Below are 25,538 nucleotides of genomic sequence, written 5' to 3' on the forward strand. Positions count from 1 at the left end.
ATAAAAAAAGTTTTGCAGGATTGGAGAAGAGTCAACATTACCTCAATTTTTAAAAAGGAGACAAGAATAGAGTCTACAAACTAGCTTGATTTATATTGCTGACAAAATTCTAAGATATCATTAGAGGGATGGTTAGCGGACATCCAGAAAAGGAGGCAACTCTAGTATCTTTGCTAAGAAAACCCCAAATGGAGTCATGAAGAGTCAAACATGATTGAAAATGACTGAACAGCAACAAAGAAAAGGAGGCAAGAATCCCAAATGTCCAGCAGGCTTCATTAGGAACAGGTCATGCCAAATGATTCATTTCTCTTTTTTTCATCTATAAAATGAGGACAATATAATAAAAAATAAGGATAATAACGATACATATCTCAGTCCCAATACAATCTCATATCCCAAGGTTGTTGTGAGAATGAAGATGAGATGATATTGGTAAAGTGCTTTATGAATGTTAACTATTGTTATTACTAAGCTGGAAGTTCAGAAAAATGTCATGGAAGCATTTGACAAAAATCTCCCATGTTGATTCTTCTGTAAAAGATGGGGAAATGTGAGATCAAACAAGGAAGTGGATTTACAGCTGGTTGATTGTTGATTGACTAGATTCAAAGAGTAGATATTAAGGTTTTCATGTCAATTTCGAAGGTCTCCAGTGGAATGTCTCAGGCAGCCGTTTTGGTTTTGTGCTGTTTAACATTTTTATCCATGTCTTGGATAAAGTCATATATTATTAGATAACACAAAGCCATGAAAAAGAATTTCCACACTGATTAATAGTTACGATGTAAGATCTTTAAAAGTTTGACAATTGGGCTGAACCTAGTAAGATGAAATTTAATAGGGACATGTATGTATACAAGGTGTTCCTAAAGTCTGGACACATAAGCAAAAATGCATATTTTCAAGAAATGGAATGAATGAAATTTTCAACAACATTTTATTTAATTGGAATATTAACAGATAACATCTTCAATATGATTTCCATCATTTGTGATGCAAAAGTTGATGTGCTTCGCAAGATTCACGTGAACTCGATGCAACAACTCTACATTTCCTATGTGTCCAGACTTTAGAAACACCCTGCATTACATATATGTGTACACATATATAAGTAAATACAAAGATGTGGTTTCAAAAATGCACTTCACAAGTCCGAGTTGGGGGAGGTATGGTTCAAAGCAGGCCGTATAGAAAAGAGAAGGGAATAAATGAAAAAATATTATGTGCCAGGCACTATACTAAGCCCTGGGAATACGAAGACAAGCAAGAAAGATAGTTCATACCCTCAGAGGCCTTACATTATAGTGGGGAAGACAACATATAGAAGGAAGCTGGGAAGCAGGTGGGGAGGAAGGGGTATGTATGTTTGTATGCATGTATGTACGCATGTATGCAGCAGCATGGTCTAGAAGTCACGAAGTGTATGATGGCCTGCTTCTGGGCAACGTAAGTCAAAAACTCACCTGCTTGAACCCAGAGTTCAAGGGGCAGAGTCTGAGTTCTGGTGGGAGATGGAAGAAGAGGATGGATAAAGCAAAGGTTGCATGCTTTGGAGGAGCAAGGGATTTTAGTGGGCTGCAAATTCAATGAGTCAACAGCCAAGAAAGCTAATGAGATCTTAGGCTGCCCTAACAGAGGTTTAAGGTTTGGGACAAGGGAGGTGCTAGCCTCACTGTGGTCCTTCCTGTAAACTCAGATCACATCTGGGGTACTAGATTCAATTTTTGCTGCCACATTTTCTGAAGGGCATTGATAAGCTGATAAAGGGCCCATAGAAGGACAACCAAGATGGTGAAGGACCTTTAGTTCTTTCCACATCAAGAATGGTCGAAGATACTAGAGACATTTTGCCTGTAGGAGAGAAAATACGGAGGGAAAGTAATAGTTTTCTCCAAGTATTTGAGGTTCTATGTGGAAGAAAGGTTAAATCTGTATTGCTTGGACCCAGAGGGCTGTACTAGCAACAATTAATAGAAGTTCCAAGGGGACAAAACTAGTCTCAACAGAAGAAGAAAATTCTAACAACTAGAACTATCTAAAGTGGAATGGAATACATCAGGAGATAGGGATTTCTGCCTCACTGGAGCTCTTCAAATAAAGGCCAAGATTCAGGGGTGGAAAACCTTCAGCCTCCACATGTGGCCATCCAGGTCCTCAAGTGCAGCCCTTTGATTGAATCCAAACTTCACAGAACACATCCCCTTAATGAAAGGATTTGTTCTGTAAAACTTGGACTCAGTCAAAAGGCCACACCCAAGGACCTAGAAGGCCACATGTGGCCTCAAGGCTGCAGGTTCCCCACCCCTGGGTCAGATGATGACTTATGAGGAGAGATTCTTGTTACAAATCTTGTTAAGAATGCTATCCTGCACAGCTTTTGAGATCCTTGTAATTACCCTTCTATAAGTTTGTATCCTATCATTTTAAAGACTCTTCTAGCATGGTGCCTAGTCTACCAAAATGGAAAGGCTTCACATATAGTCTTGGTAAGAGACCATCTGCTATCTAGGACTAGACAAAAGAGAGGCTTATAGTCAGAAGATTGCTCACCAGATGACTCTATTTTTTAAACCTTGGCTGATTATTCAACAAATGCAAATACAAGGTTTTGCATAACCTTTTGCTGCTTCTATAGAGACAGACATTAGTAGAGTGATGGAAGAGGGAGCAGAAACTGCTAAGAATCATTTCTATAGACAGTCTATAGGTCTTAACTGATACCTTGTTATGCTTAATATGTGAACTTTTCTCAATGACCAACAAATGCATACACTACTGAAGGGAGTGAACCACATCTATATTAACACTCTTGCTATAAGTGGAAGGTAAAGTTGTTGATAAACTTAGCAGGGAAATGGAAGAGTGGTCTGGAGATTCTTCTCAGATGGGAGTTAGTGAAGTTGGTTTCATCACCTACCCAAAAGAAAGAAACATTATTTTGTGGAACTGTTGGGCATCTATCCTTGTAGTGCTCATCATGAATACAAGCCAATAGACATCACAAGAACAACTGCAACTAACATTTTTATGAATGAGAGAGGGAATAAGCATTTATTATTATATATTATATAATATGTTATGAATATTGTTGTGAAATATAGTTGTAGGATATGTAATTCATGTTAGAAATTGTATGATTTTTCTATATTATAAATGAAGCTGGATGATGTGACACATAACATGTTAGTCATGTTTGCAGATGATGTGATGTTTGGAGGGTAGTTAACACATTGTATGAGAATTTAGATTGAAAAAATGCCAATAGGCTGCACCTAATAGGATGAAATTTAATAGGGATAAATGTAAAGTCTTATCTTTAGCTATCCAAACAACAACAATAGCAACTTCACCAATACAGGATGGAAGAGATAGGGCTAGACAACAGTGCCAGTAGAAAAAGCTCTTGGGAGCTTAGTGGACTGCAAGTTTAATATTAATCAACATTGTGACATAGCACCTTCAAAAACTGCCGTCCTAGGCTATGTTAAAAGGCAGATGAAGACTAGGAAGGTCTCAATATATTCTACCAAAGCCAGACCATACTTAGAGTATTGTATTCAGTTCTGGATTCCACATTTTAGGAAGAACCATAATGAACTGGGGAATATTCATTAGAAGGCAACCAGGATGATAAAAACTCTCAAGTTTGTTTCATGTGAGGATAGGTTGAAGGCACTAGAAATGTTTTGCCTAGAGAAGAAAAGACTTGGAGGGGGTGGGACATAATATAATAACTACAGTGGAAGAAATGTCATAGAAAAGGAATTGGATTTATTCTGCTTGTCCCTAGAAGACAGAACTAGGCACAATTAGAGGAAGTTTCAGAGAAGCAGATTTAGATTCATTGTGAAGAAAAACTTCCTAACAGTTATAGCTGTTGAAAAAAGTAGAATGTTCATTCCATTGGTTATAATTCTTCTTTACAACTTGACTATTATGTAAATAAGTTAAATGAGTAGATATATGTAGAACCTATATCAGATTACATGCCATTGGGGTGGGGGGAGAGGGAGGGGTAGAAAATGTGGAACTCAAAAACTTGTGGAACTGAGTGCTGTAAACTAAAAATTATAAATAAATTAAAAAGAAAAAGAAAGAAAAAATAGAATGAACATTGTGGGCAAGGAGTGAGTTCCCATTCACTAAAAGCTTTCAAGTAGATCATTTGCAGGGATTCTTGATTTGGGTAGGGCTTGGTCTAGCTGACCTCAAAGGTCTATTCCAACTCTGCAATTCTGTTATTCTAGGACCTTCTCTTGATCTGTTACATAAATGTGGGTTTTAAAGATGATAACTTCAAAATGGGTCAGAAGTGATTAACTGAGCAAGAGTGACTTAGATAAGCTAGGACAAGGAAGGAGACTCCAAAATATAAAAAGAGGATAACATGTTTTAAGGGCAAAAAGTGAGGTGCACCCCAAGATCAATGGACAAAGCTCAGTTTTTTAGATAAATAGAGCTCAGTAGAGAACTATCCCTCCAGAACTGCCAACTCCCATTGCTCTAATCTTGTACTAACAAAATAACCTTCCCGCTTCTAATTTGTTCTCTTGAGTAAGTCTCCCAGGGACCACAAAAGGAGTCCCCAGTTCTTATGCCAGGTATATCCCCCATTGTAAATGAATAAATTGGCATTCTTGCTTAGAAAGCAGTTTCTTGGGAATGTAATTAGCGTGGATTAATCCCTAAAGCCTGATCATCCTAGAGTGAATTTATCAAAACAAGTTTCTGAAACTACTATGCTAAGGACCAGACCTTATATCTCAGTCACTGCCCCGCCCCAAGTGAAGTTCATCCTTGATCACCTAACAGGCTGGTGGGGGCAGGGGAGAAACGTGTGCAGAGCAGACCTTTCTGAAGAGCAGTGTGACAAGAGAAAGAAAGAAAGAAAGAAAGAAAGAAAGAAAGAAAGAAAGAAAGAAAGAAAGAAAGAAAGAAAGAAAGAAAGAAAGAAAGCTTAGCATGGACATTCACTTGGATCAGAAAAGGGGTCTAATTGAAACAAATTCTGGTCATAGAATGTAAGAAGAGAAAAACAACTAGCATGGAATTCAAGTGGCTTCAAAGAATGCAATTTAAACCTGTAATTAGGGAAGCTGAAGTAGGAGAATGTAACCAGTGGGTCTGGTTTCATCCAAACTTGGGCTGAGAGGCAGCAGAATAGACAGACGGTAAAATAGATGAGAACTGTAAAAGCTTAGGCTTGTGTGTTCAAAGCCAAGGCAAGACAGACTAACTACCCTGTGTACCTTTTTAATTTACTTAACTCCAAATTATTTAACTATAACAAGAGCCCCACACATTAATTAAAACTCTCTTGTGTCCTAAGTCATGTGCACTATAAAGGGACTAAAGTAGAAACATGGGGCCAGATTCTGTCTTAAAATTGTTGTCCAGAGAGGAAAGTTCCCCGCAATTCCTTGAGGAAGTAATGACCATTGGAGCTTCTGAGCATACTCTGGTGGTTTAATCACTTTATAACCTACTTTTTTTTCTCCTCAGAGGATTGCAGGTTCTCAACTCTCCCCCACACTCCAGTATTTTGGACAGTCATTGGGTGGAGGGCAAGACATCACCCAGGATGGACTTGTGGATGTGGCTGTGGGGGCCAACGGACAAGTGCTGCTGCTCAGGTAAGAATTATGCCTGCTTTCTCTAAGCAATCAAGATATCCTACCCCTAAGTATCCTTTTTTCTATTGTCTGGAACCCAGGGAACCTATTATCTTGTCCTCCCAAACCTGTATTCTTTCCCAACAGGACCCAGCCAGTACTGAGATTGGAAGTGTCCATGCAAATTATTCCCAAAGAGTTGAAGAGGTCTGTGTTTGAGTGTCAGGAACAAGAGAAAACCAATCAAGAAGCTGGAGTCGCCAGAGTCTGTCTCATTGTCCATAAAAATATAGCAGACCGACTAGGTAAGAATTAGTTATGATGTATTATGGTATTAAAATTCAATTCAGAAAATATGAATTATACATCTGCAGTGTGTAAGGTACTGGGCTTGGACTGAAGATTCAAAGATGAAAAATAACCCATTCCTTGTTCTCAAGGATCTCACAACATAACTTGGGTTGGAGAGGGCAGAGACGATATGATACAGGCTGGTAGAAGAGGAAGTCTACACAAATTGTTATGGGAAAATTAAGGAATGAGAGGTCACTGTCATCTGGAGGGATCTTGGAAAGTTTCATAAAGAAGGTGGCTCTTGAGATAAGCCTTGAAGGAACTGTTCAAGTTGAATAGATGGAAACGTTGGTGTGTATTTTGCATGAAGGAATGCCTTCGTGAAGTCAGAATAGAAAGAGGGCTGAACAAAATTGTTAACAAAATAGTTAAGGATAATTATCTAGTAAGCATTCAGCCTTTGCTTGCTTACAAAGTCACCCTGATGAAATCGTTCAGTCATTTCCAGTCATGCCTAACTCCTCATGACCCCATTTGGGTCAAAATTTTCTCCTGTATGTACAGGGGTCCTACACTCTTGCACCATTACCACAACACAAGTGGAAGAGGAAATACATTCAGGAAATATGCAGTGCATGGAAGTACACACACCTGGGGAATATGTGTAGCCAAGGAACACATATGGCCAGGCACATTCTTAGGGAATGCACCTGGATGGGGAACTCCTGCCTCCTTCCAGTACTGAAGAGTTCATGTTAGTAGTGTCATTTCTCTGCTGAGAGTCCCAGCTGAACTCCCTGCTTGAGCACCTCTGCTGACTCCTGCTTTCTGCTATGCGTCTTCACCTGCAATGTCATGTCATCAATACTGTTCTCCCTGCTGATTATTTATTTGCTGCATCCCTTCTTCACCAAGCTGCTGCTAGTGCAGACTTTCAGGGGCACCTTAGCTTAGTGGGAGCTGTTCTCTGCTGCTACCTGCAAGTCTTCAGCTGTGATGAGACTTCTCCATAGCAGGAAGAGTGTTTTGCTCTCATGTTTATACTTTCATTTTTATGGTCCCAAGACTATCTTTAAGGAGACGTGATATAGTACTCAGCCAACTAGCTAGAGAAAGTTTCTGGCATTTTAAAGTCCATCCTTTAAACTGCTTTTCTTCAGTGGCTGCTCAGGTAGTCTCTCAATAAGACCTCTGTTAAGATCCAAAAATTCATTTTTACTGCTATCATACCCCTGGGTTGAGAACCTAGGTCAAGAACCTTGATCATTTCAAACTGTTGCAAGTACTCCACTTAGAAAAACTTGCAAAGGTGCTGGGTGGAGCTGTGGTGAAGACATTACTTTCAACCCTCATATTTTTTCCTGGTTGCCATAGAAGTCACCTCAGGAAAAAGTGCAAAAGGCCATGTGAAGCTGGTAAGGTGGTGACCTCCCACCAACAATCCAAATTGCTTTACTCCATAGACACAGAAGGCCTTTCTGAAGGAATTCACATTAGACGCTCTCATCCATCCTTCTCTCCCTGTTTTCTATTCTCCTCCATAAGAACCCAGGGCTCCACTCCCACAGTATAAAATAAAGCCTGGGTTCAGAAGAGTGGGGACAGATCATCGAAAAGTGTGATTTCCTAGAGTAGATGTTGCTAAGATAAACATCTACTCACAAGCTGCTCAGATACTCACTTTATTACTGCTTACTTCTCTCCCTCATCACATTGTGTGTGTGTGTGTGTGCATGCATGTATGCATGTACATGGGTGTGTATGTGGTCCAAGTAGGAACAAGTTGAATAATAGGGATTAAATCACTGACCTAAACATGTTTAATATGGTTGTACATGCATAGCCTATATCAAATTGCACGCCATCTTGGGGAGGGGGCGAGGGAGGGAAGAAATTTTAGAGCTCAAAATCTTATAAAAGTGAATGTTGAAAACTAAAAATATTTTTTAAAAAAATAACAAAAGAGAAAAAAATTATTCACCTATAATGCAACCCATGGAATCCTCGGTCCCTCTTATCTTAATAGAGGAACCAAGAATCTGACCCTTGTCCTTAATCCTTCCATTCCTACCCAGGAGAAGTCCAAAGCTCTGTGACATATGACCTGGTTTTGGATCCTGGACGCTCTAAGCCTCGAGCCATCTTTGATGAGACAAAAAACCATAGGAGGAGGCATGTCCTGACCGTTGGCATGAACAGTGTCTGTGAGGAAGTGAAATTGCTGTTACCGGTGAGCCTGGGGCAAGACAAGGGTATTCATCTACAAAAAAAAAAGCCATAAAGATGGAACTATGTAGCATTCATCCCTTTCTCTCTCCCTGCCCCTCCCTTGTGCCACCCCAAAAGTGATACTTGTTAAAGTGCTCACATTAATTTTGCTGGATTTTTCCTTTTGCACTTCCTCTCCTTCTCCCTTCAACTATAATTACTCATGTCTGCATCTGTCTCCCATCACTGCTGTTGTTGTATCAGGGGTGGGGAACGTTGCCTCAAGGCCACATGTAGCCCTCTAGGTCCTTGAGTGCAGCCTTCTGACTTGAATCCAAACTTCCCAGAACAAATCTCCTTAATAAAAGGATTTGTTCTGCAAAACTTGGATTCAGTCAGAAGGCCTCACCCAAGGACCTAGAAGGCCATATGTAGCCTCAAGGCCGCAGGTTCCCCACCCCTGTATGTTGTTCATTTGTTTAATTATGTCCGACCCTTCACAACCCCATGCACTAGGCTCTTCTATCCTCTGCTATCCCCTGTAGTTTGTCCAAGCTTATGTCCTAGCTTCCATTTACATAGGATAACATATTTAGCACTGAAACAGACCAGAAATCATCTAATCCAACCCCTTCATTTTACATATAAGCAAATTGATTCCCAAAGCGACTTAGTGACTTGTCTAAAGCTACACAGGAGTAACTAGTAAAAGTGGGGATTTGAAACTGGCTCCAAATCTACTGCTCTTTCTACTACAGCAAGCTAAAATATTTTTTAAAAAATAAATTTTAAAGGATACCTTTTGTTTTTTATATTGCTAGAATTTCTTCCAGAGAGCAATCTCATATAACAAATAATATTTTTATAAAGAGAAAAAAAATAGCAAGAGAAAAAAATCAGCAAAATCAATATTTTGAAAAAGTCTGAAAACATATACAACGTATACCACAGTCATGAGTCTGCTTCAACAAAGGAGAGGCGTGGTGGTGTCTTCTCATATCTCTTCTTTGGAGCCAAGCTTTGTAAATATTTTGTCAAGATTTGTATTCTTTGTCATTTTGCAATATTCACTTTTAATTGTTTTGTTGTTCTTTCCATTTACATTGTGGTCATGTATTCTGTTTTCTTGGCTCTGCTTGCTTCACTTTGCACCAGATGATGTAAATCTTTCCAGGCTTCTCTATATTCCTCATATTTGTCATTTTTTACAGCACAGTACTCCTCCATGACATTAATATGTTACTATTTGTGTGGCTATTTCCCAACCTATGGACGTCTACTTTGTTTACAATTCTTTGCAATTGTAATTCTGAAATTCTCTCTGACAATATCCTTTCTTTCCACCTTTCTTACTGATGTACCTGCTCTTCGTCCATGGTATAAATTTCAGTTCTTTCAGCACTACCCTTTCTCCCAGGTTTTTCACTCTATTCTGGCCTCATTTGTAAACAAATATTAGCATTATACATTCTAACAAAAGTATATATGACACTGACCTTCACCTCAAGGTGAATCTTTGTATCTTTGGTATCCCAGTCTTTGTATGCCAAGTGCCAATCAAAGGGACTTGCATTTAGTAGATGTTTGCCGGACATTGAAACCAGTGCAGTGGGACACCATGACCAGATTCACTAATGCTAGTTCTCCCTCAGAAATGTGTAGAGGACTCAGTGACTCCCATCATCCTAAGCCTCAACTTCTCTCTGGAGGGACAGCCCATTGCCTTAGCTGGGAACCTCCGACCTGTTCTGTCAGCGAATGCGCAAAGGCTCTTCATGGAAGCTGTGAGTCCTGGGGCAATGTTGCTGGGATCTGGGGAGGAGCAGAGATCCGGGGAGTAGAACCTTTGCTCTCAGCCTGGGATATACCAGGATGCAAGATTCCTTTCTGTTGCAGCTTCCCTTTGAGAAGAACTGTGGCAATGATAGTATCTGTCAAGATGATCTCAGTATCACCTTTAGCTTCCAGAGGTAAGAGGCATTACTAGTGTCATTCTTTGTTCTCCTTAAAATCTGCTCTGTTTCAAATATCCAGGCACTGTACGGCTTCAGCATTATTATTTTCTTTTTGCATCATAAATGTTTATTTTGTATTTCAGTGAAAAGAACGACTCGTGATGAATTTTGTAGTGGATTGCTAAATAAAAGAATTGCCTATATACATTTCATTAGCAGGAGATTCGTGATCTTAATAACCATTCTCATACTTGCGTGTCACATATAAATTGTTTATGTCACATATAAATTGTTTAACAACTGTAGAATATCACAAATGATCAAACATTTTTCAAGATCTTTTTGGTCTTTTTTTTCTGGTCATATTCCTCTAGATCTGGGTTTGTGATGTTTACATGAAACAAACCTGCTGAAACCACCCAAAGTTTTCTTTCAATTGTTTGTTAAACTCTGGAACAGTATTTGGTCTTGCAAGATTTTTACTTTATTTTTTTTCTTTTTAGTTTACAACACTCAGTTCTACATAATTTTGAGTTCCAGATTTTCTTCCCCCTCCCCCACGCTCCCCAAGATGGCATGAAATCTGATATATGTTCTATGTATAACTTCACATTGAACTTATTTACACACTAGTCAAGTTGTGAAGAATTATGACCAATGGAATGAATCATGAGAAAGAAGAAATAGAACCAAAAAACCCCCCAAAAAACAAAAACAAAAGAGAGAAAAAAAACAGGGGGAGGGAAAGGAAGGCATAAAGTGTGCCTCAATCTGCATTCATACTTCATAGTTCTTTCTCTGGATGTAGATAGCATTCTCCATCGTGAGTCCTTTGGAGTTATCTTTGCACCTTGTGTTGCTGAGAAGAGCAAAGTCTATCAGGGTTAGTCCTCACAGAATCCATATATCTGTGGTTGTGTATAATGTTCTCCTGGTTCTGCTCCGCTCACTCAGCATTATATCGTGTAGGTTTTTCCAGGTTGTTATGAAATCCGTATCATCCCCATTTCTTATAGCACAATAGTATTCCATTACCTTCATATACAACAGCTTGTTCAGCCATTCCCCAATTGATGGGCATCCCCTTGATTTCCAATTCTTTGCTACCACAAAAAGAGCCACTATAAATATTTTTGTACATATGGGTCCTTTTCCCACTTGTGTGATCTCTTTGGGATACAACCCTAGAAGTGGTATTGCTGGGTCAAAGGGTATGAACATTTTTATAGCCCTTTGGGCATAGTTCCAAATTGCTCTCCAGAATGGCTGGATCAGTTCAAAACTCAACCAGCAATGTAACAACGTTCCAATTTTCCCACGTCCAGCATTTATCATTTTCCTGTTTTGTCATTTTAGCCAATCTGACAGGAGAGATGTGGTATCTAAGAGTTGTTTTGATTTGCATTTCTCTAATCAGTAGTGATTTAGAGCATTTTTTCATATCTCTATAGATATCTTTAATTTCTTCCTCTGAAAACTGCCTGTTCATATCCTTTGACCATTTCTAAATTGGGGAATGACTTGTATTCCTATATATTTGGCTCAGTTCCCTGTATATTTTAGAAATGAGGCCTTTATCAGAGATACTGGTTGTAAAGATTTTCTCCCAATTTTCTGCTTCCCTCCTAATCTTTGTTGTATTGGCTTTTTTATACAAAAACATTCCAATTTAACATAATCAAAATTATCCATTTTGCATTTTGTAATGTTCTCTATCTCTTGTTGGGTCATGAATTCTTTTCTTTTCCATAAATCTGATAGGTAAACTATTCCTTGCTCTCCCAAATTACTTATAGGATCAGCCTTTATTCCTAAATCATGAACCCACTTTGACTTTATTTTGGTATATGGTGTAAGATATTGGTCTATGCCCAGTTTCTGCCCTACCATTTTCCAATTTTCCCAGCAGTTTTTGTGAAATAGTGAATTATTAGCCCAGAAGCTGGCCTCTTTGGGTTTACCAAAGAGTAGATTGCTATAGTCATTGACTTCTCCATCTTGTGTACCTATCCTATTTCACTGATCCACAACTCTGTTTCTTAGCCAGCACCAAGTAGTTTTGATGACTGCTGCTCTATAGTACGGTTTAATATCTGGTATGGCTAGGCCAACTTCTCTAGCATTTCTTTTCATTAATACCCTAGATATTCTAGACCTCTTGTTCTTCCAGATGAATTTTGTTATTATTTTATCCAGCTCAGTAAAATAATTTTTTGGTAGTTCAATTGGTATGGCACTGAATAGATAGATTAATTTAGGTACAATTGTCATTTTTATTGTATTAGCTCAGCCTAACCATGAGCAACTGATGTTTTCCCATTTATTTAGATCTGACTTTATTTGCATGAAAACTGTTTCATAATTATGTTCATATAGTCCCTGGGTCCGTCTTGGCAGATAGTCTCCCAAATATTTTATAGTGTCTACAGTAACTTTGAATGGAATTTCTCTTTCTATCTCTTGCTGTTGGGCTTTGTTAGTAATGTATAGGAATGCTGAGGATTTATGTGGGTTTATTTTATATCCTGCAACTTTGCTAAAGTTGTTTATTATTTCAAGTAGTTTTTTACTTGATCCTCTAGGATTCTCTAAGTAAATCATCATATGATATGCAAAAAGTGATAATTTAGTTTCTTCTTTTCCTATTCTGATTCCTTCTATTTCTTTTTCTCCTCTTATTGCTACAGCTAATGTTTCTAGTACCAAATTGAATAGTAGGGGTGATAATGGACATCCTTGTTTCACCCCTGATCTTATTGGGAATGCATCTAGCTTATCCCCATTACAAATAATGCTTGTTGATGGTTTAAGGTAGATGCTATTTATAATTTTAAGGAAGGCTCCATTTATTCCTATGCTTTCTAGTGTTTTTAATAGGAATGGGTGTTGTATTTTGTCAAAGACTTTTTCTGCGTCTATTGAGACGATCATATGGTTTCTGCTAGTTTTGTTGTTGATATGGTCAATTATGTTAATAGTTTTCCTAATATTGAACCAGCCTTGCATTCCTGGAATAAATTCTACCTGGTCATAGTGTATTATTCTCATGATAAGTTGCTGCAATCTTTTTGCTAATATTTTATTTAAAATTTTTGTATCAATATTCATTAGGGAAATTGGTCTATAATTTTCTTTCTCTGTTTTGACTCTACCTGGTTTGGGTATTAGTACCATATTTGTGTCATAAAAAGAATTTGGTAGGACTCCTTCTTCACCTATTTTCCCAAATAGTCTACAAAGTATAGGAATTAATTGTTCTTTAAGTGTTTGATAGAATTCACATGTAAAACCATCTGGCCCTGGAGATTTTTTCCTAGGGAGTTCATTGATGGCATGCTCAATTTCTTTTTCTGAGATGGGGTTATTTAGAAATATTACTTCCTTTTCTGTTAACTTGGGCAATTTATGTTTTTGTATATATTCATCCATATCTCTAAGGTTGTCAAATTTATGTGCATACAATTGGGCAAAATTATTCCTAATTATTGTTTTTATTTCCTCTTCATTAGAAGTGAACTCACCCTTTTCATTTTTGATACTGGTAATTTGATTTTCTTCTTTCTTTTTTTTAATCAAATTGGCCAAAGGTTTATCAATTTTATTGGTTTTTTCATAAAACCAGCTCCTTGTTTTATTTATTAATTCAATAGTTTTCTTGGTTTCAATTTTATTAATCTCTCCTTTGATTTTCAGTATTTCTAATTTGGTATTTAATTGGGGATTTTCAATTTGTTCTTTTTCCAGCTTTTTCAGCCGTATGCCCAAATCACTGATCTCCTTTTCCCCTATTTTATTCATGTAAGCATTTAGAGATATAAAACTTCCCCTAAGAACTGCTTTTGCTGTATCCCATAAGTTTTGGTATGTTGTCTCATTATTGTCATTCTCTTGAATGAAGTTATTGTTTCTCTGATTTGTTCTTTGGCCCACTTATTCTTTAGAATGAGATTATTTAGTTCCCAATTAGTTTTTAGCTTATTTTTCCATGGTTCTTTGTTACAAATAATTCTTATTGCATCATAATCTGAAAAGTATGCTTTGACTACTTCTGCCTTTCTGCACTGGATTGTGAGGTTTTTATGCCCTAGTACATGGTCAATTTTTGAGTGTGTGCCATGTACCGCTGAGAAGAAAGTATATTCCTTTTTATGCCCATTCAGTTTCCTTCAGAGGTCTATCATATCTGCCTTTTCTAAAATTCTGTTTACCTCCTTAACTTCTTTCTTATTTATTTTGAGGTTAGATTTATCAAGTTCAGAAAGGGGGAGGTTGAGGTCTCCCAATATTATAGTTTTGCTGTCTGTTTCTTCCTGTAACTCCCTTAACCTCTCCTCTAAGAATTTGTATGCCATACCACTAGGTGCATATATGTTAAACAATGATATTGCTTCATTGTTTACAGTGCCTTTTAGGAGGATGTAATGTCCTTCCTTATCTCTTAATTAAATCTATCTTTACTTTTGCTTTGTCTGAGATTAGGATTGCTACACCTCCTTTTTTACTTTAGCTGAGGCACAAAATATTTTACTCCAGCCTTTTACCTTTACCCTGTGTGTATCCCCCTGTTTCAAATGTGTTTCTTGTAAACAGCATATTATAGGATTATGGTTTTTAATCCATTCTGCTATCTGCTTCCGTTTTATGGAAGAGTTCATCCCATTCACGTTCACAGTTATGATTTCTACCTGTGTCTTTTTCTCCATCCTATTTCCCCCTGTTTATGCTTTTATTTCTCCCTTTCCCCTTCCCCTCATCAACAAAGTTTTGCTTTTGACAGCCGCCTTCCTTAGTTTACCCTCCCTCTTTATTCCCCTCCCTTGTCTTACCGTTTCCCACTTGCTACTTCTCCCCTCCCTTCTGACCAGCCCCCTCCCTTTTTACCCCCTTTCCCCTCCTACTTCCTGTAGGACAAGTTAGATTTCTATACTTATCAGTGTATGTTATTCCCTTCTTGAACCAGATTAGATGACAGTAAAGCTCAAATACTGCTCTTCTCCCTCCCTTCTTTCCCTCTATTGAAATGTGTTTTTGTACCTCTTCATTTGGTGTAATTTACCCTTTTCTACTACCTCCTTACCTCTTCTCTCATGGCCCTCCCTTTACATCTCTTAATTATGTTTTTTATCCTTATATCAGTTATTTTATACAGGCATTCACAATCTATGTGTATCCCTTTCAATTGTCATAATAGCTGTACTATTCTCAAGACTGACGTATATATGTATATATATAAAACATACATAAGATGATATAATCCTATATAAAGATACAAATAATTTGCCCTTATTGATTAATAAGGTTTGTGGGGGTTTTTCCCCCTGTTTACCTTTTTATGTCTCTCTTGAGTTTTGTATTTGGAGATCAAATTTTCCATTGAGTTCTAGCCTTTTCATCAGGAAGGTCTGGAATTCCCTTATTTCATTGAATGTCCATCTACTTGCCTGAAAAAATTATTCTTAGCTTTGCTGGTTGTAGTCCCAGCTCCTTTGCCCTTCAGAATATCATATTCCAATTTCTCCTGTCTTTTAATGTGAAAGCTGAGAGATCCTGCGTGATCCTGACTGTAGTTCCATGATATTTGAATTGCTTCTTTTTGGCTGCTTGCAGTATTTTCTCCTTGACTTTGTAGTTCTGAAATTTGGCTATGATATTTCTTGGTGTTTTCAGTTTGGGATCTCTTTCAGGCGGTGATAGGTGAATTCTTTCAATGACTATTTTGCCCTCTGGTTCTAGGACCTCTGGGCAGTTGTCTTTGATAATTTCTTCGAAGATATTGTCAAGGCTCTTTTTTTCATCATGGATTTCTAGTAGACCAATAATTCTTAAACTGTCTCTCCTGGATCTATTTTCCAGGTAAGTTGTTTTCCCAATCAGATATTTCACATTTTTTTCTATTTTTTCATTCTTTACATTTTGTTTTACTACTTCTTGATGCCTCATAGATTCATTAGCTTCCACTTGCTCAACTCTAATTTTTAATGAGTTAATGTCTTCATTTTGTTTTTGAGTCTCCTTTTCCAATTGGTTGATTTTACCTCTCAGGGTGTCATTTTCTCTGTTTAGATTCTGAATCTCCATAGCCATTTTGCCAATCTTATTCTTTAGGGACTTGATTTCATCAGTGGATTTTTTCTCCCTTTTTTCTTTTACCTCCCTAATTTGGTTTTTAAAATCTTCCTTTAGCTCTTCCAATAATGCTTTTTGGGCTGGAGACCAAGGTTCGCATTACCTTTTGAGGTATCAGATGTGGCTATAGGGTCGTTGCTATCCTCTTCCAAATTGGTATTTTGATCATGTCTGTCTCCATAAAAAGAATCAATGGTCCTTGGTTTTATTGTGTTCTTCTTCATGTTGGTTAGCCTTTTCCTGGCTTTACAATAAATTTCTGCTTTTGGGCCTCAGGGCTCTCTGTCCCAGCTTTCTGATTCTGGGGATTGTGAGTCTAGTTGTTGGCTTTGTGAATTATAGCCTTCAGTTTCCTGGGGTGTGGGAGAGGGGTCTGGCTCCCTGATGTCTCTTTCCCTAGGGTTGCTCTCCAGCACTGTTGCTCTTCAGCAATGGTCTCAGCTCTTTGTTGTTTGAGCTGGTGTCTGGCACTTCCCCTGGCGGAGCAAGATTACGTCTGGGCTCCTGGTGTTGATCGCTGCTGGCTCTGCCCCTCTGGGACTAATGAGCTTCTACTATTTGGCCACTGAAGCCCCATTTCTATCTCCTCTGTTCCAGCGTTCTTTTTTTTCTGAGGAATTCTCTGGGTGAGGGGGGTAGGGATTAGAGCCTTTTACCTGGCCATTATGTCTCCCAGAAGTTCAAGAAGCCGCGTTTCATACCTTTGGTCTGCAAGCCTCAGGAGTTGATGTCTTAGGGCTGGTGGTGTTGCGCTGCCTCTCCTCACTTCCACAGACTGCCGTCCTGTGTTGGGAGGCCTGGGGATCTCTGCCGGTTTCAGGTGCCCAGCTTTCTCCCAGCCTGTTTCCCATATGGCTTTCCTGGCCGGCCGCTTCTGCTTTGGTGCTGTCTGGAGCAGCTCCACACACTGAGCGCTCTCCAAGCCTACAGATTTGCTCCTTCAGCTTTCCAGACTCTCCTGGCTTGGAAATTTGCCCCACTCACTCAGACTGCTCGCGGTTTCTAACTCTCTCAAATCTGCTCAGATTCACTTTTTTATAGGAATCTGACAGACCTTGTGAGAGAGCTCCAGTAAGATGCTGTTTTCATGTAGCCATCTTAGCTCTGCCCCCCATGAGACTACTTCTAAAGAAATCTCCACAAAGGACACTGCTGTTTATGTGGTCTGGAAAAAGAAATATACATCATCCCCTAGAGGGAGCCAAATATCACATTGGGTATGCAGGAACACCCAGTAGACACCAGTCAGCACTCTTCAGATAATAAAAAGGAAGATTTACATTTGACCTCATGTAAGTTTCTTGAAAAAGCAAAAGCAAGAGCAAGGTTTGATCTGGGAAGAAGCTCAGGTGATAATCAATACATATTTAAAAATCTTGCAAGAAACAACACTAGAAAGCATAGGAATAAATGGAGCCTTCCTTAAAATTATAAATAGCATCTACCTTAAACCATCAACAAGCATTATTTGTAATGGGGATAAGCTAGATGCATTCCCAATAAGATCAGGGGTGAAACAAGGATGTCCATTATCACCCCTACTATTCAATTTGGTACTAGAAACATTAGCTGTAGCAATAAGAGGAGAAAAAGAAATAGAAGGAATCAGAATAGGAAAAGAAGAAACTAAATTATCACTTTTTGCATATCATATGATGATTTACTTAGAGAATCCTAGAGGATCAAGTAAAAAACTACTTGAAATAATAAACAACTTTAGCAAAGTTGCAGGATATAAAATAAACCCACATAAATCCTCAGCATTCCTATACATTACTAACAAAGCCCAACAGCAAGAGATAGAAAGAGAAATTCCATTCAAAGTTACTGTAGACACTATAAAATATTTGGGAGACTATCTGCCAAGACGGACCCAGGGACTATATGAACATAATTATGAAACAGTTTTCATGCAAATAAAGTCAGATCTAAATAAATGGGAAAACATCAGTTGCTCATGGTTAGGCTGAGCTAATACAATAAAAATGACAATTGTACCTAAATTAATCTATCTATTCAGTGCCATACCAATTGAACTACCAAAAAATTATTTTACTGAGCTGGATAAAATAATAACAAAATTCATCTGGAAGAACAAGAGGTCTAGAATATCTAGGGTATTAATGAAAAGAAATGCTAGAGAAGTTGGCCTAGCCATACCAGATATTAAACCGTACTATAGAGCAGCAGTCATCAAAACTACTTGGTGCTGGCTAAGAAACAGAGTTGTGGATCAGTGAAATAGGATAGGTACACAAGATGGAGAAGTCAATGACTATAGCAATCTACTCTTTGGTAAACCCAAAGAGGCCAGCTTCTGGGCTAATAATTCACTATTTCACAAAAACTGCTGGGAAAATTGGAAAATGGTAGGGCAGAAACTGGGCATAGACCAATATCTTACACCATATACCAAAATAAAGTCAAAGTGGGTTCATGATTTAGGAATAAAGGCTGATCCTATAAGTAATTTGGGAGAGCAAGGAATAGTTTACCTATCAGATTTATGGAAAAGAAAAGAATTCATGACCCAACAAGAGATAGAGAACATTACAAAATGCAAAATGGATAATTTTGATTATGTTAAATTGGAATGTTTTTGTATAAAAAAGCCAATACAACAAAGATTAGGAGGGAAGCAGAAAATTGGGAGAAAATCTTTACAACCAGTATCTCTGATAAAGGCCTCATTTCTAAAATATACAGGGAACTGAGCCAAATATATAGGAATACAAGTCATTCCCCAATTTAGAAATGGTCAAAGGATATGAACAGGCAGTTTTCAGAGGAAGAAATTAAAGATATCTATAGAGATATGAAAAAATGCTCTAAATCACTACTGATTAGAGAAATGCAAATCAAAACAACTCTTAGATACCACATCTCTCCTGTCAGATTGGCTAAAATGACAAAACAGGAAAATGATAAATGCTGGACGTGGGAAAATTGGAACGTTGTTACATTGCTGGTTGAGTTTTGAACTGATCCAGCCATTCTGGAGAGCAATTTGGAACTATGCCCAAAGGGCTATAAAAATGTTCATACCCTTTGACCCAGCAATACCACTTCTAGGGTTATATCCCAAAGAGATCACACAAGTGGGAAAAGGACCCATATGTACAAAAATATTTATAGTGGCTCTTTTTGTGGTAGCAAAGAATTGGAAATCAAGGGGATGCCCATCAATTGGGGAATGGCTGAACAAGCTGTTGTATATGAAGGTAATGGAATACTATTGTGCTATAAGAAATGGGGATGATACGGATTTCATAACAACCTGGAAAAACCTACACGATATAATGCTGAGTGAGCGGAGCAGAACCAGGAGAACATTATACACAACCACAGATATATGGATTCTGTGAGGACCAACCCTGACAGACTTTACTCGTCTCAGGTACAAGGTACAAAGACAACTCCAAAGGACTCACGATGGAGAATGCTATCTACATCCAGAGAAAGAACTATGAAGTATGAATGCAGATTGAGGAACACTTTATGCTAGCCTTTCCCCCCCACTTTTTTTTCTTTTTCTCTCTTTTGTTTTTGTTTTGGGGTTGGTTTTTTTTTTTTGGTCCTGTTTCTTCTTTCTCGTGATTCATTTCATTGGTTATAATTCTTCTCCATAACTTGACTAGAGTGTAAATTAATTCAATACAAAGTTATACATGGAAGTTATATGGGATTCCATGCTGTCTTGGGGAAGGAGGGGGGGAGGGGAGGGAAGAAAATCTGGAACTCAAAATTATGTAGAACCAAGTGTTGTAAACTAAAAATAAAAAAAATAAAAAAAGTAGTCTCATGAAAAATGCTATTAAAAGAAAACAATCGAAAAAGAAATAGTAGTTATGTGGCAGGCTGTGAGGCTGCTAATATCTTAACTGTCTTGAAAAGGGGCCATTTTTGTTTCTCAATGTAATCTCTTTCTTGTTGAAGTTTAGGCTTTAAGATTTCTCTTTTTAAGACTTTTGGGAACATAGATGGTTTTGAATTGTTAATTTCTACAATTCTACTATAGTCAAAAGATTGTGTGGTTGTTGATCATCTTTCAGTTATAGTTTCTTTTGGCTCAACATAAACGGCTTATAGCTCTTTCTAGAATTGTGGAACTGTTAGTAGTGGCTTCTTCATGTTGTTGTTCTCTTTGGACTTCCCATAACATTGGTCTTTCAAATTTGTTTCTTTCTCGTTGTCTGAAGTTAAATAAGCTTCAGTATTACTTGATGAGGGTAACTTTGTTGTAGAAATATTCTTTAATTTCTGGTTGGACTTCAAAATTCTGGACACATGATATGACTATTGGCTTAGGTTTTTCCTTCACAGTCATTTTGTTTCCAGAGGCTTGATTTTAAAAGTAGCCTTTGGATGGTCTATTTTTGGTCTATTGAAGCAGCCACATACGTCTCCTTTTTGAAACTACTTTTTTCTACTTGTGGTAGTTGCATTAAATTATGATCTTTTCAGGGCAGCTAGGATAGAGCACTGGCCTTGGAATCCAGAGTACCTGAGTTCAAATCCAGCCTCAGATGCTTGACACTGGGCAAGTCACTTAATCCCAATTGCCTCACTAAAAAAAAATTATGGTCTTTTCGTTCCCTTCTTAACACTAGTTTCATTATTCCTTCTGGTGAATTGCTAAATAGGAACTCTTGGCTACTTTTTCTTGAAGGTTTTACTCTTGTAAGACCTTGTTTTCCAACTCTTTCTCTAGAGTATTGCCTTTCATCTTCTCTCATCAATGATGATCTTCTTTTAATATTATGCAAAGTAAAATACTCCCTTTCCAACTTTCTGGTTAGTTCTATATTTCATCTGTGTATTTCCTCAATAACCTCTTGTGACATATTTCTTGGAAAAGTTTTCTAATTTTGCTTTTCTGAAGGCTTTTCCAGAAATTGATTTAATCTTCTCAGGTCTGAGCTTAAATTATGTTAGGAAGGTAAAATCAACAGACGTTGGCAACAGATTGGATGTTGGGGACAGGGTAGGGACTAGAGTTGAGGATAGCTCTTAGATTGCAAGCCTGAGTGACTGGGAAGATGACACTTTTCTCCCCAACATTGCACAAGAATGCTTTTGATCAGATGATTGAATGACAGCTTAAGATGACAGTCCCTGCCCTCAAGTTTACATTCTTACTGAGGGAGACAATACACATAGAAAAGTGGGGTAGCCAGGGAAGGTTACTTTGGTCTAGAAAGTGTTGGGGGTGGTAAGCAGGGCCACATAGATCACAACATTCTTCCCGGAACACTAACAGAGGGGATTTGATCAAGGCTCCAGAACTAGAGGGTAGGGAGGTAGAAGGAGAGGCTTGGTGGCAAGGCATTTGGCATAACGGTCAAGAAGATAGGCAGGGACTAGAGAGTGAGGTGAAGCATGACTTCAGCCCATATAAAATAGTGGGCTAAGTAAAGGGTCAGTCACTAACCTGGGCAGCAAGGACCCAGAGAATTCAAACTTTCAGGGTCTGCCTGCCTCAAGTCTCTTCCCTCTCCAGTCCATCTTCCATTCAGCCACCAAAGTGATTTTCCTGAAGTACAAGTCTGACCACATCACCCCCCTACTTTAAAAAAATTCCAATTTATCCCATGTATACATTGTTTGTACGTAGTTGTTTTTCATGTTGTCTTCCTCTAAGTTCTTAATTACTGACTGCCACCCTCATTTCCTTTGAAGCTTACAGACTTTGGTGGTGGGAAGCCTCCGAGAGCTAAATGTGACAGTGACCGTGAGGAACCAGGGCGAAGATTCCTATCAGACCTTGGTGACCTTCTCCTATCCCCCAGGACTGTCCTTTCGACGAGTATCAGGGATTCAGGTAACTCAATCCTAAGTTAGTGTTTTTACCCTCTACAGAGATCTTTGTTTCTCTGCTAAACTTGGCTGCCTCTGCTTTCCTTCCCTCCCCCAGAACTGGCCACGGTATCGTTCCATGCCACTGATGTGTCAGTCAGCAACAGCTGATGCTAGAAGTGAAATAAGCAGCCAGTGTAGCATTAGTCACCCCATCTTTCGGGAAGGAAGTGAGGTCAGCAATACCACCTTCATCTCCTTCTCCTTTCCCCTTTTTTCCTTCACTCCTTCCCTTTTAGTCTCTTCTCACTTTCCTCTTCTCTCCCTACTCAGATCAACTTTAATGTAACATTCGATGTCTCCCCTATGGCTTCCCTTGGAACCAAAATGGTCTTCAAGGCAAATGTGGTCAGGTAAGATCAGTGCCCTTTGATGGAAAACCCTACCTCTTGTTGATGGTAGGATTCCACTCTGTGCCCACTGGATGTCCCTGGGCAAACAAATCTTCCCTATAATCTCATCTGGATGGACCTCCCTCTCTTCTCTCTAGTGAGAATAATGCACCCACCACCAACAAGACTTCCTTCCAGTTGGAGTTGCCAGTGAAATATGCTATCTACCCAGTGATCAGCAGGTACCAACTCCATTCATTCCACTCCCCCAGAGGGCTGCTGATGCGGTCAGCCTTCCTGCCATGCTCTGTAGTTGTAGTATGGTGTCGCTGTATGTGCTGCATAAGTGTATGTGTATTGCTAGCATTTCATACTCAGGTTGATAATAATCTCCCTGTCTTTTACTTTTACTGCTTCTTTACCCCATGTCTCTGAATTCTTTATCCTAGAAGAGGCAATGTGATGCAATGGAATGGACACTGTTTTGGTTCTCCCAACCAAAAGACTTGAATTTAAATAATGGCTCTGCCATTTGACCACTTGTGTTACCTTGGGCAAGTCACTCAACTTCTCTGAAGCTACATTTCTTTCTTTCTAAAATGATGGAGCTGAGTTAGATGACCTATAAGTTCCCTTCCAGTTCTAAATCTCTGATCCTATATTCTCTTTCTTGCCCACTACCTACCTGTCTTTTTATTACCCTCTGGCATTCCAACTGAGGTATGCTGCACAAGTCTCCCTAGTGTTGGGTTCTAACTGCCATTTCATTCATCCAGTCAACAAATATTTATATAGAGTGCAAGGTATTATAGACAGATACAATAGTGGTTAATAAACAGCCCATGCCTTTCAGGGGCTTAAAATCTAGTGCAACTGCTTCTAATCTTGTATCATTTTCCATCTTTTTTCCATCAGCCATGAAGAATCTACAAAATATCTCAACTTCATGGACTCAGAAGAGAAGAACAGACCTGGTTTGAAGCACAAATACCAAGTAGGGGGATGGTGTAGAAGGCCATGACATATGGGAAGAGTTGTAATTAGGAATTCTAACACCTGAAACAAATGCAATTGAGCCTACTGAGGTTGGGGCGGGGGAGGGGTGTAGAGATGAGGCATAATTTTAAAGGTATGACCACTGCTGTGCATGGTTGATGTAAACTGGAGAAAGGTCATTCTGATCACCTGGAGGATAAAGTACTGGCAAGAGCAGGGTTTTTGAAGGGGGTAGATGTTGGAGTGGCACAGAAGAGAGATACTGAATTTCTTGGGAGAATGAGCTAGAGGTACACAGCTGAGGCAGCAGGAATCTGGACAAGAAAGAGTAATTTTTAAAGGAGGCGATTGCTGAGTGATGAGGGTAGAGGGAGAGTCTAAAGATGGCAGTGTAGAACAAGTATACCAACTCTTTATCATGGCCCTGTGTGCTAAGTGATGTAAGAGATGTAAGAGCAGCTGGCCTTAGGAATGATGCCAAGAGGTAGGAAGTATTCAAGGGAAAACCAGGTTTCAGTGAACACCAGAAGAGAGAAGAACTGTGAGGAAAAGATCTAAGAGGAAAGGAATTTAGGCAACAGCTAATTCCAGAGTTCACAATGAGAAAGAAGGCAGAGGAAAGAAGGATACGGTGGGTTGAGAGTGGGAGAGAGGTGGTTTAGAGGATTAGGACTGAATTGAATTGGAATTAGAATAAAGGGTAACAGGGAAAAGGGGTTTTGAAAGTGGGAAGAAGTAGAGACAGTTCAATTTTTGGTACAACCTCTGGAGAAGGGATTGCCTGTCCTTTTCCCCTCTCCTGACTTTTCCTGTCATTAACTTTACTTCCTTGCCCTCTCCTGGGGCCACCTACTCCCCCACCCTAATCCCTGTAACAGAACAAACTGGCAGACAATCGAGGTTCAAGCAAAGAGGTCTCCAGACAATAGAAGAGAGGAAACAGCACTTTCCCCGTACTCCAACCAGATGGTATATGGGACAAAGCCCGAATTGCCTTACCCTAGTTATATTTCTGCACCTGGGTCCTGAAATTTTGGAAATGAGGAAACAGTTGTCTTCCTAGAGGCAATACTACTTGGTTTTAGAAAAGAGCATGTAGGAGAACATAGGAACTGAACATTGAAATCCATACCCTCTCTATACAGGTGAACAACCTAGGTCAATGGGCTCTCCCCATCAAAATTGACTTCTGGATCCCACTTACGTTGAAGAAGGAAAACATTTGGGAGAATGATGGGCTCATCCTCCCCCAGGTATTCCTATTCCCACATTTTTACCGATATTCTCCTGGGTCAAATGTGAAACTCTCCCTCTTTGTTCCCCCATCTTGGAAATTTGTCGTAGCTCTCAGACTTCTCTTGGATAAAGTTCCAAACTCCCCTTCAGAGCTAATTCAGGATTTCCCATTTTAACCTCGTCCTTGACAGTCTCTCTCTTTCCTTAGAATTTCGTATGTTCCTCAGAAATAAAAGCTCCTAGTCAGTCTGACTTCCTGGCACAGCTTCGTAAAACTTCAGTAGTGGTAAGAAGGGACCCACACTTTGGGGACAGCTGCATGTCAGAGCTAGAGAAGACCCATTGCTAAATTCAGATGCTCTTACACCATATCAGAGCCAGTTACCTGATTTAGTTAGCTGGATTTAACTGTCACTTTCATGACCTTGGGAAAATCACTTAACTTCCCCCAGACTCAGTTCCCTCCTCTATAAATTGGGGGTAATCATGCCTATCTCACAGAGTTGCGAGGATCAAACAAGGTGATATCAGTAAGACACTTTGCAAATATTAAAGTGCTTTCTAAATGTTAGCTGTTATTATTATTGCAGGGGTTGTTGTCACTTAGAGTACCTTATTGTATTTTCTGATCTATGAGCTGCTTTCTCTCTCATTTACCACTCCTTCCTCCTAGAATTGCTCCATTGCTGTCTGCCAGAGAACTCGCTGTGACATCCCCATCTTTAACCCTCAGGAAGAATTTAACTTCACCATTGAAGGCAACCTGAGCTTTGCCTGGGTCAAGCAGGTATGTAGACATATTATGAGAGGCTTCCATCTCATGCCAACTGTTCTGCCCACACAAGAATTAGATATATTCCCTATTCTTTGCCTAAACTTAAAGAACTCATTGTTTTAATCTCCCTCTTCCTCCCCCCCCC

General features: G+C 39.0%; 1 protein-coding gene across 1 annotated transcript in view; it reads left to right on the forward strand.

Annotated features, from left to right (window-relative positions):
* LOC118841617 (integrin alpha-M-like) overlaps nt 1-25,538 on the forward strand; it is a 60,544-nt gene that overhangs the window by 25,481 nt on the left and 9,525 nt on the right. The window contains exons 15-27 of the mRNA XM_036749178.1: nt 5,506-5,636; nt 5,763-5,920; nt 7,985-8,139; nt 9,770-9,901; nt 10,014-10,087; nt 21,878-22,019; nt 22,113-22,229; nt 22,328-22,407; nt 22,545-22,628; nt 23,302-23,380; nt 24,528-24,635; nt 24,827-24,904; nt 25,292-25,405. Of these exons, the coding sequence (XP_036605073.1) occupies nt 5,506-5,636; nt 5,763-5,920; nt 7,985-8,139; nt 9,770-9,901; nt 10,014-10,087; nt 21,878-22,019; nt 22,113-22,229; nt 22,328-22,407; nt 22,545-22,628; nt 23,302-23,380; nt 24,528-24,635; nt 24,827-24,904; nt 25,292-25,405 (1,452 nt within the window). The remainder of the gene's footprint in view (nt 1-5,505; nt 5,637-5,762; nt 5,921-7,984; nt 8,140-9,769; nt 9,902-10,013; nt 10,088-21,877; nt 22,020-22,112; nt 22,230-22,327; nt 22,408-22,544; nt 22,629-23,301; nt 23,381-24,527; nt 24,636-24,826; nt 24,905-25,291; nt 25,406-25,538) is intronic.

Source organism: Trichosurus vulpecula, chromosome 1 (genome assembly GCF_011100635.1).
Source record: "Trichosurus vulpecula isolate mTriVul1 chromosome 1, mTriVul1.pri, whole genome shotgun sequence".
Taxonomy (NCBI): Eukaryota; Metazoa; Chordata; class Mammalia; order Diprotodontia; family Phalangeridae; genus Trichosurus; species Trichosurus vulpecula.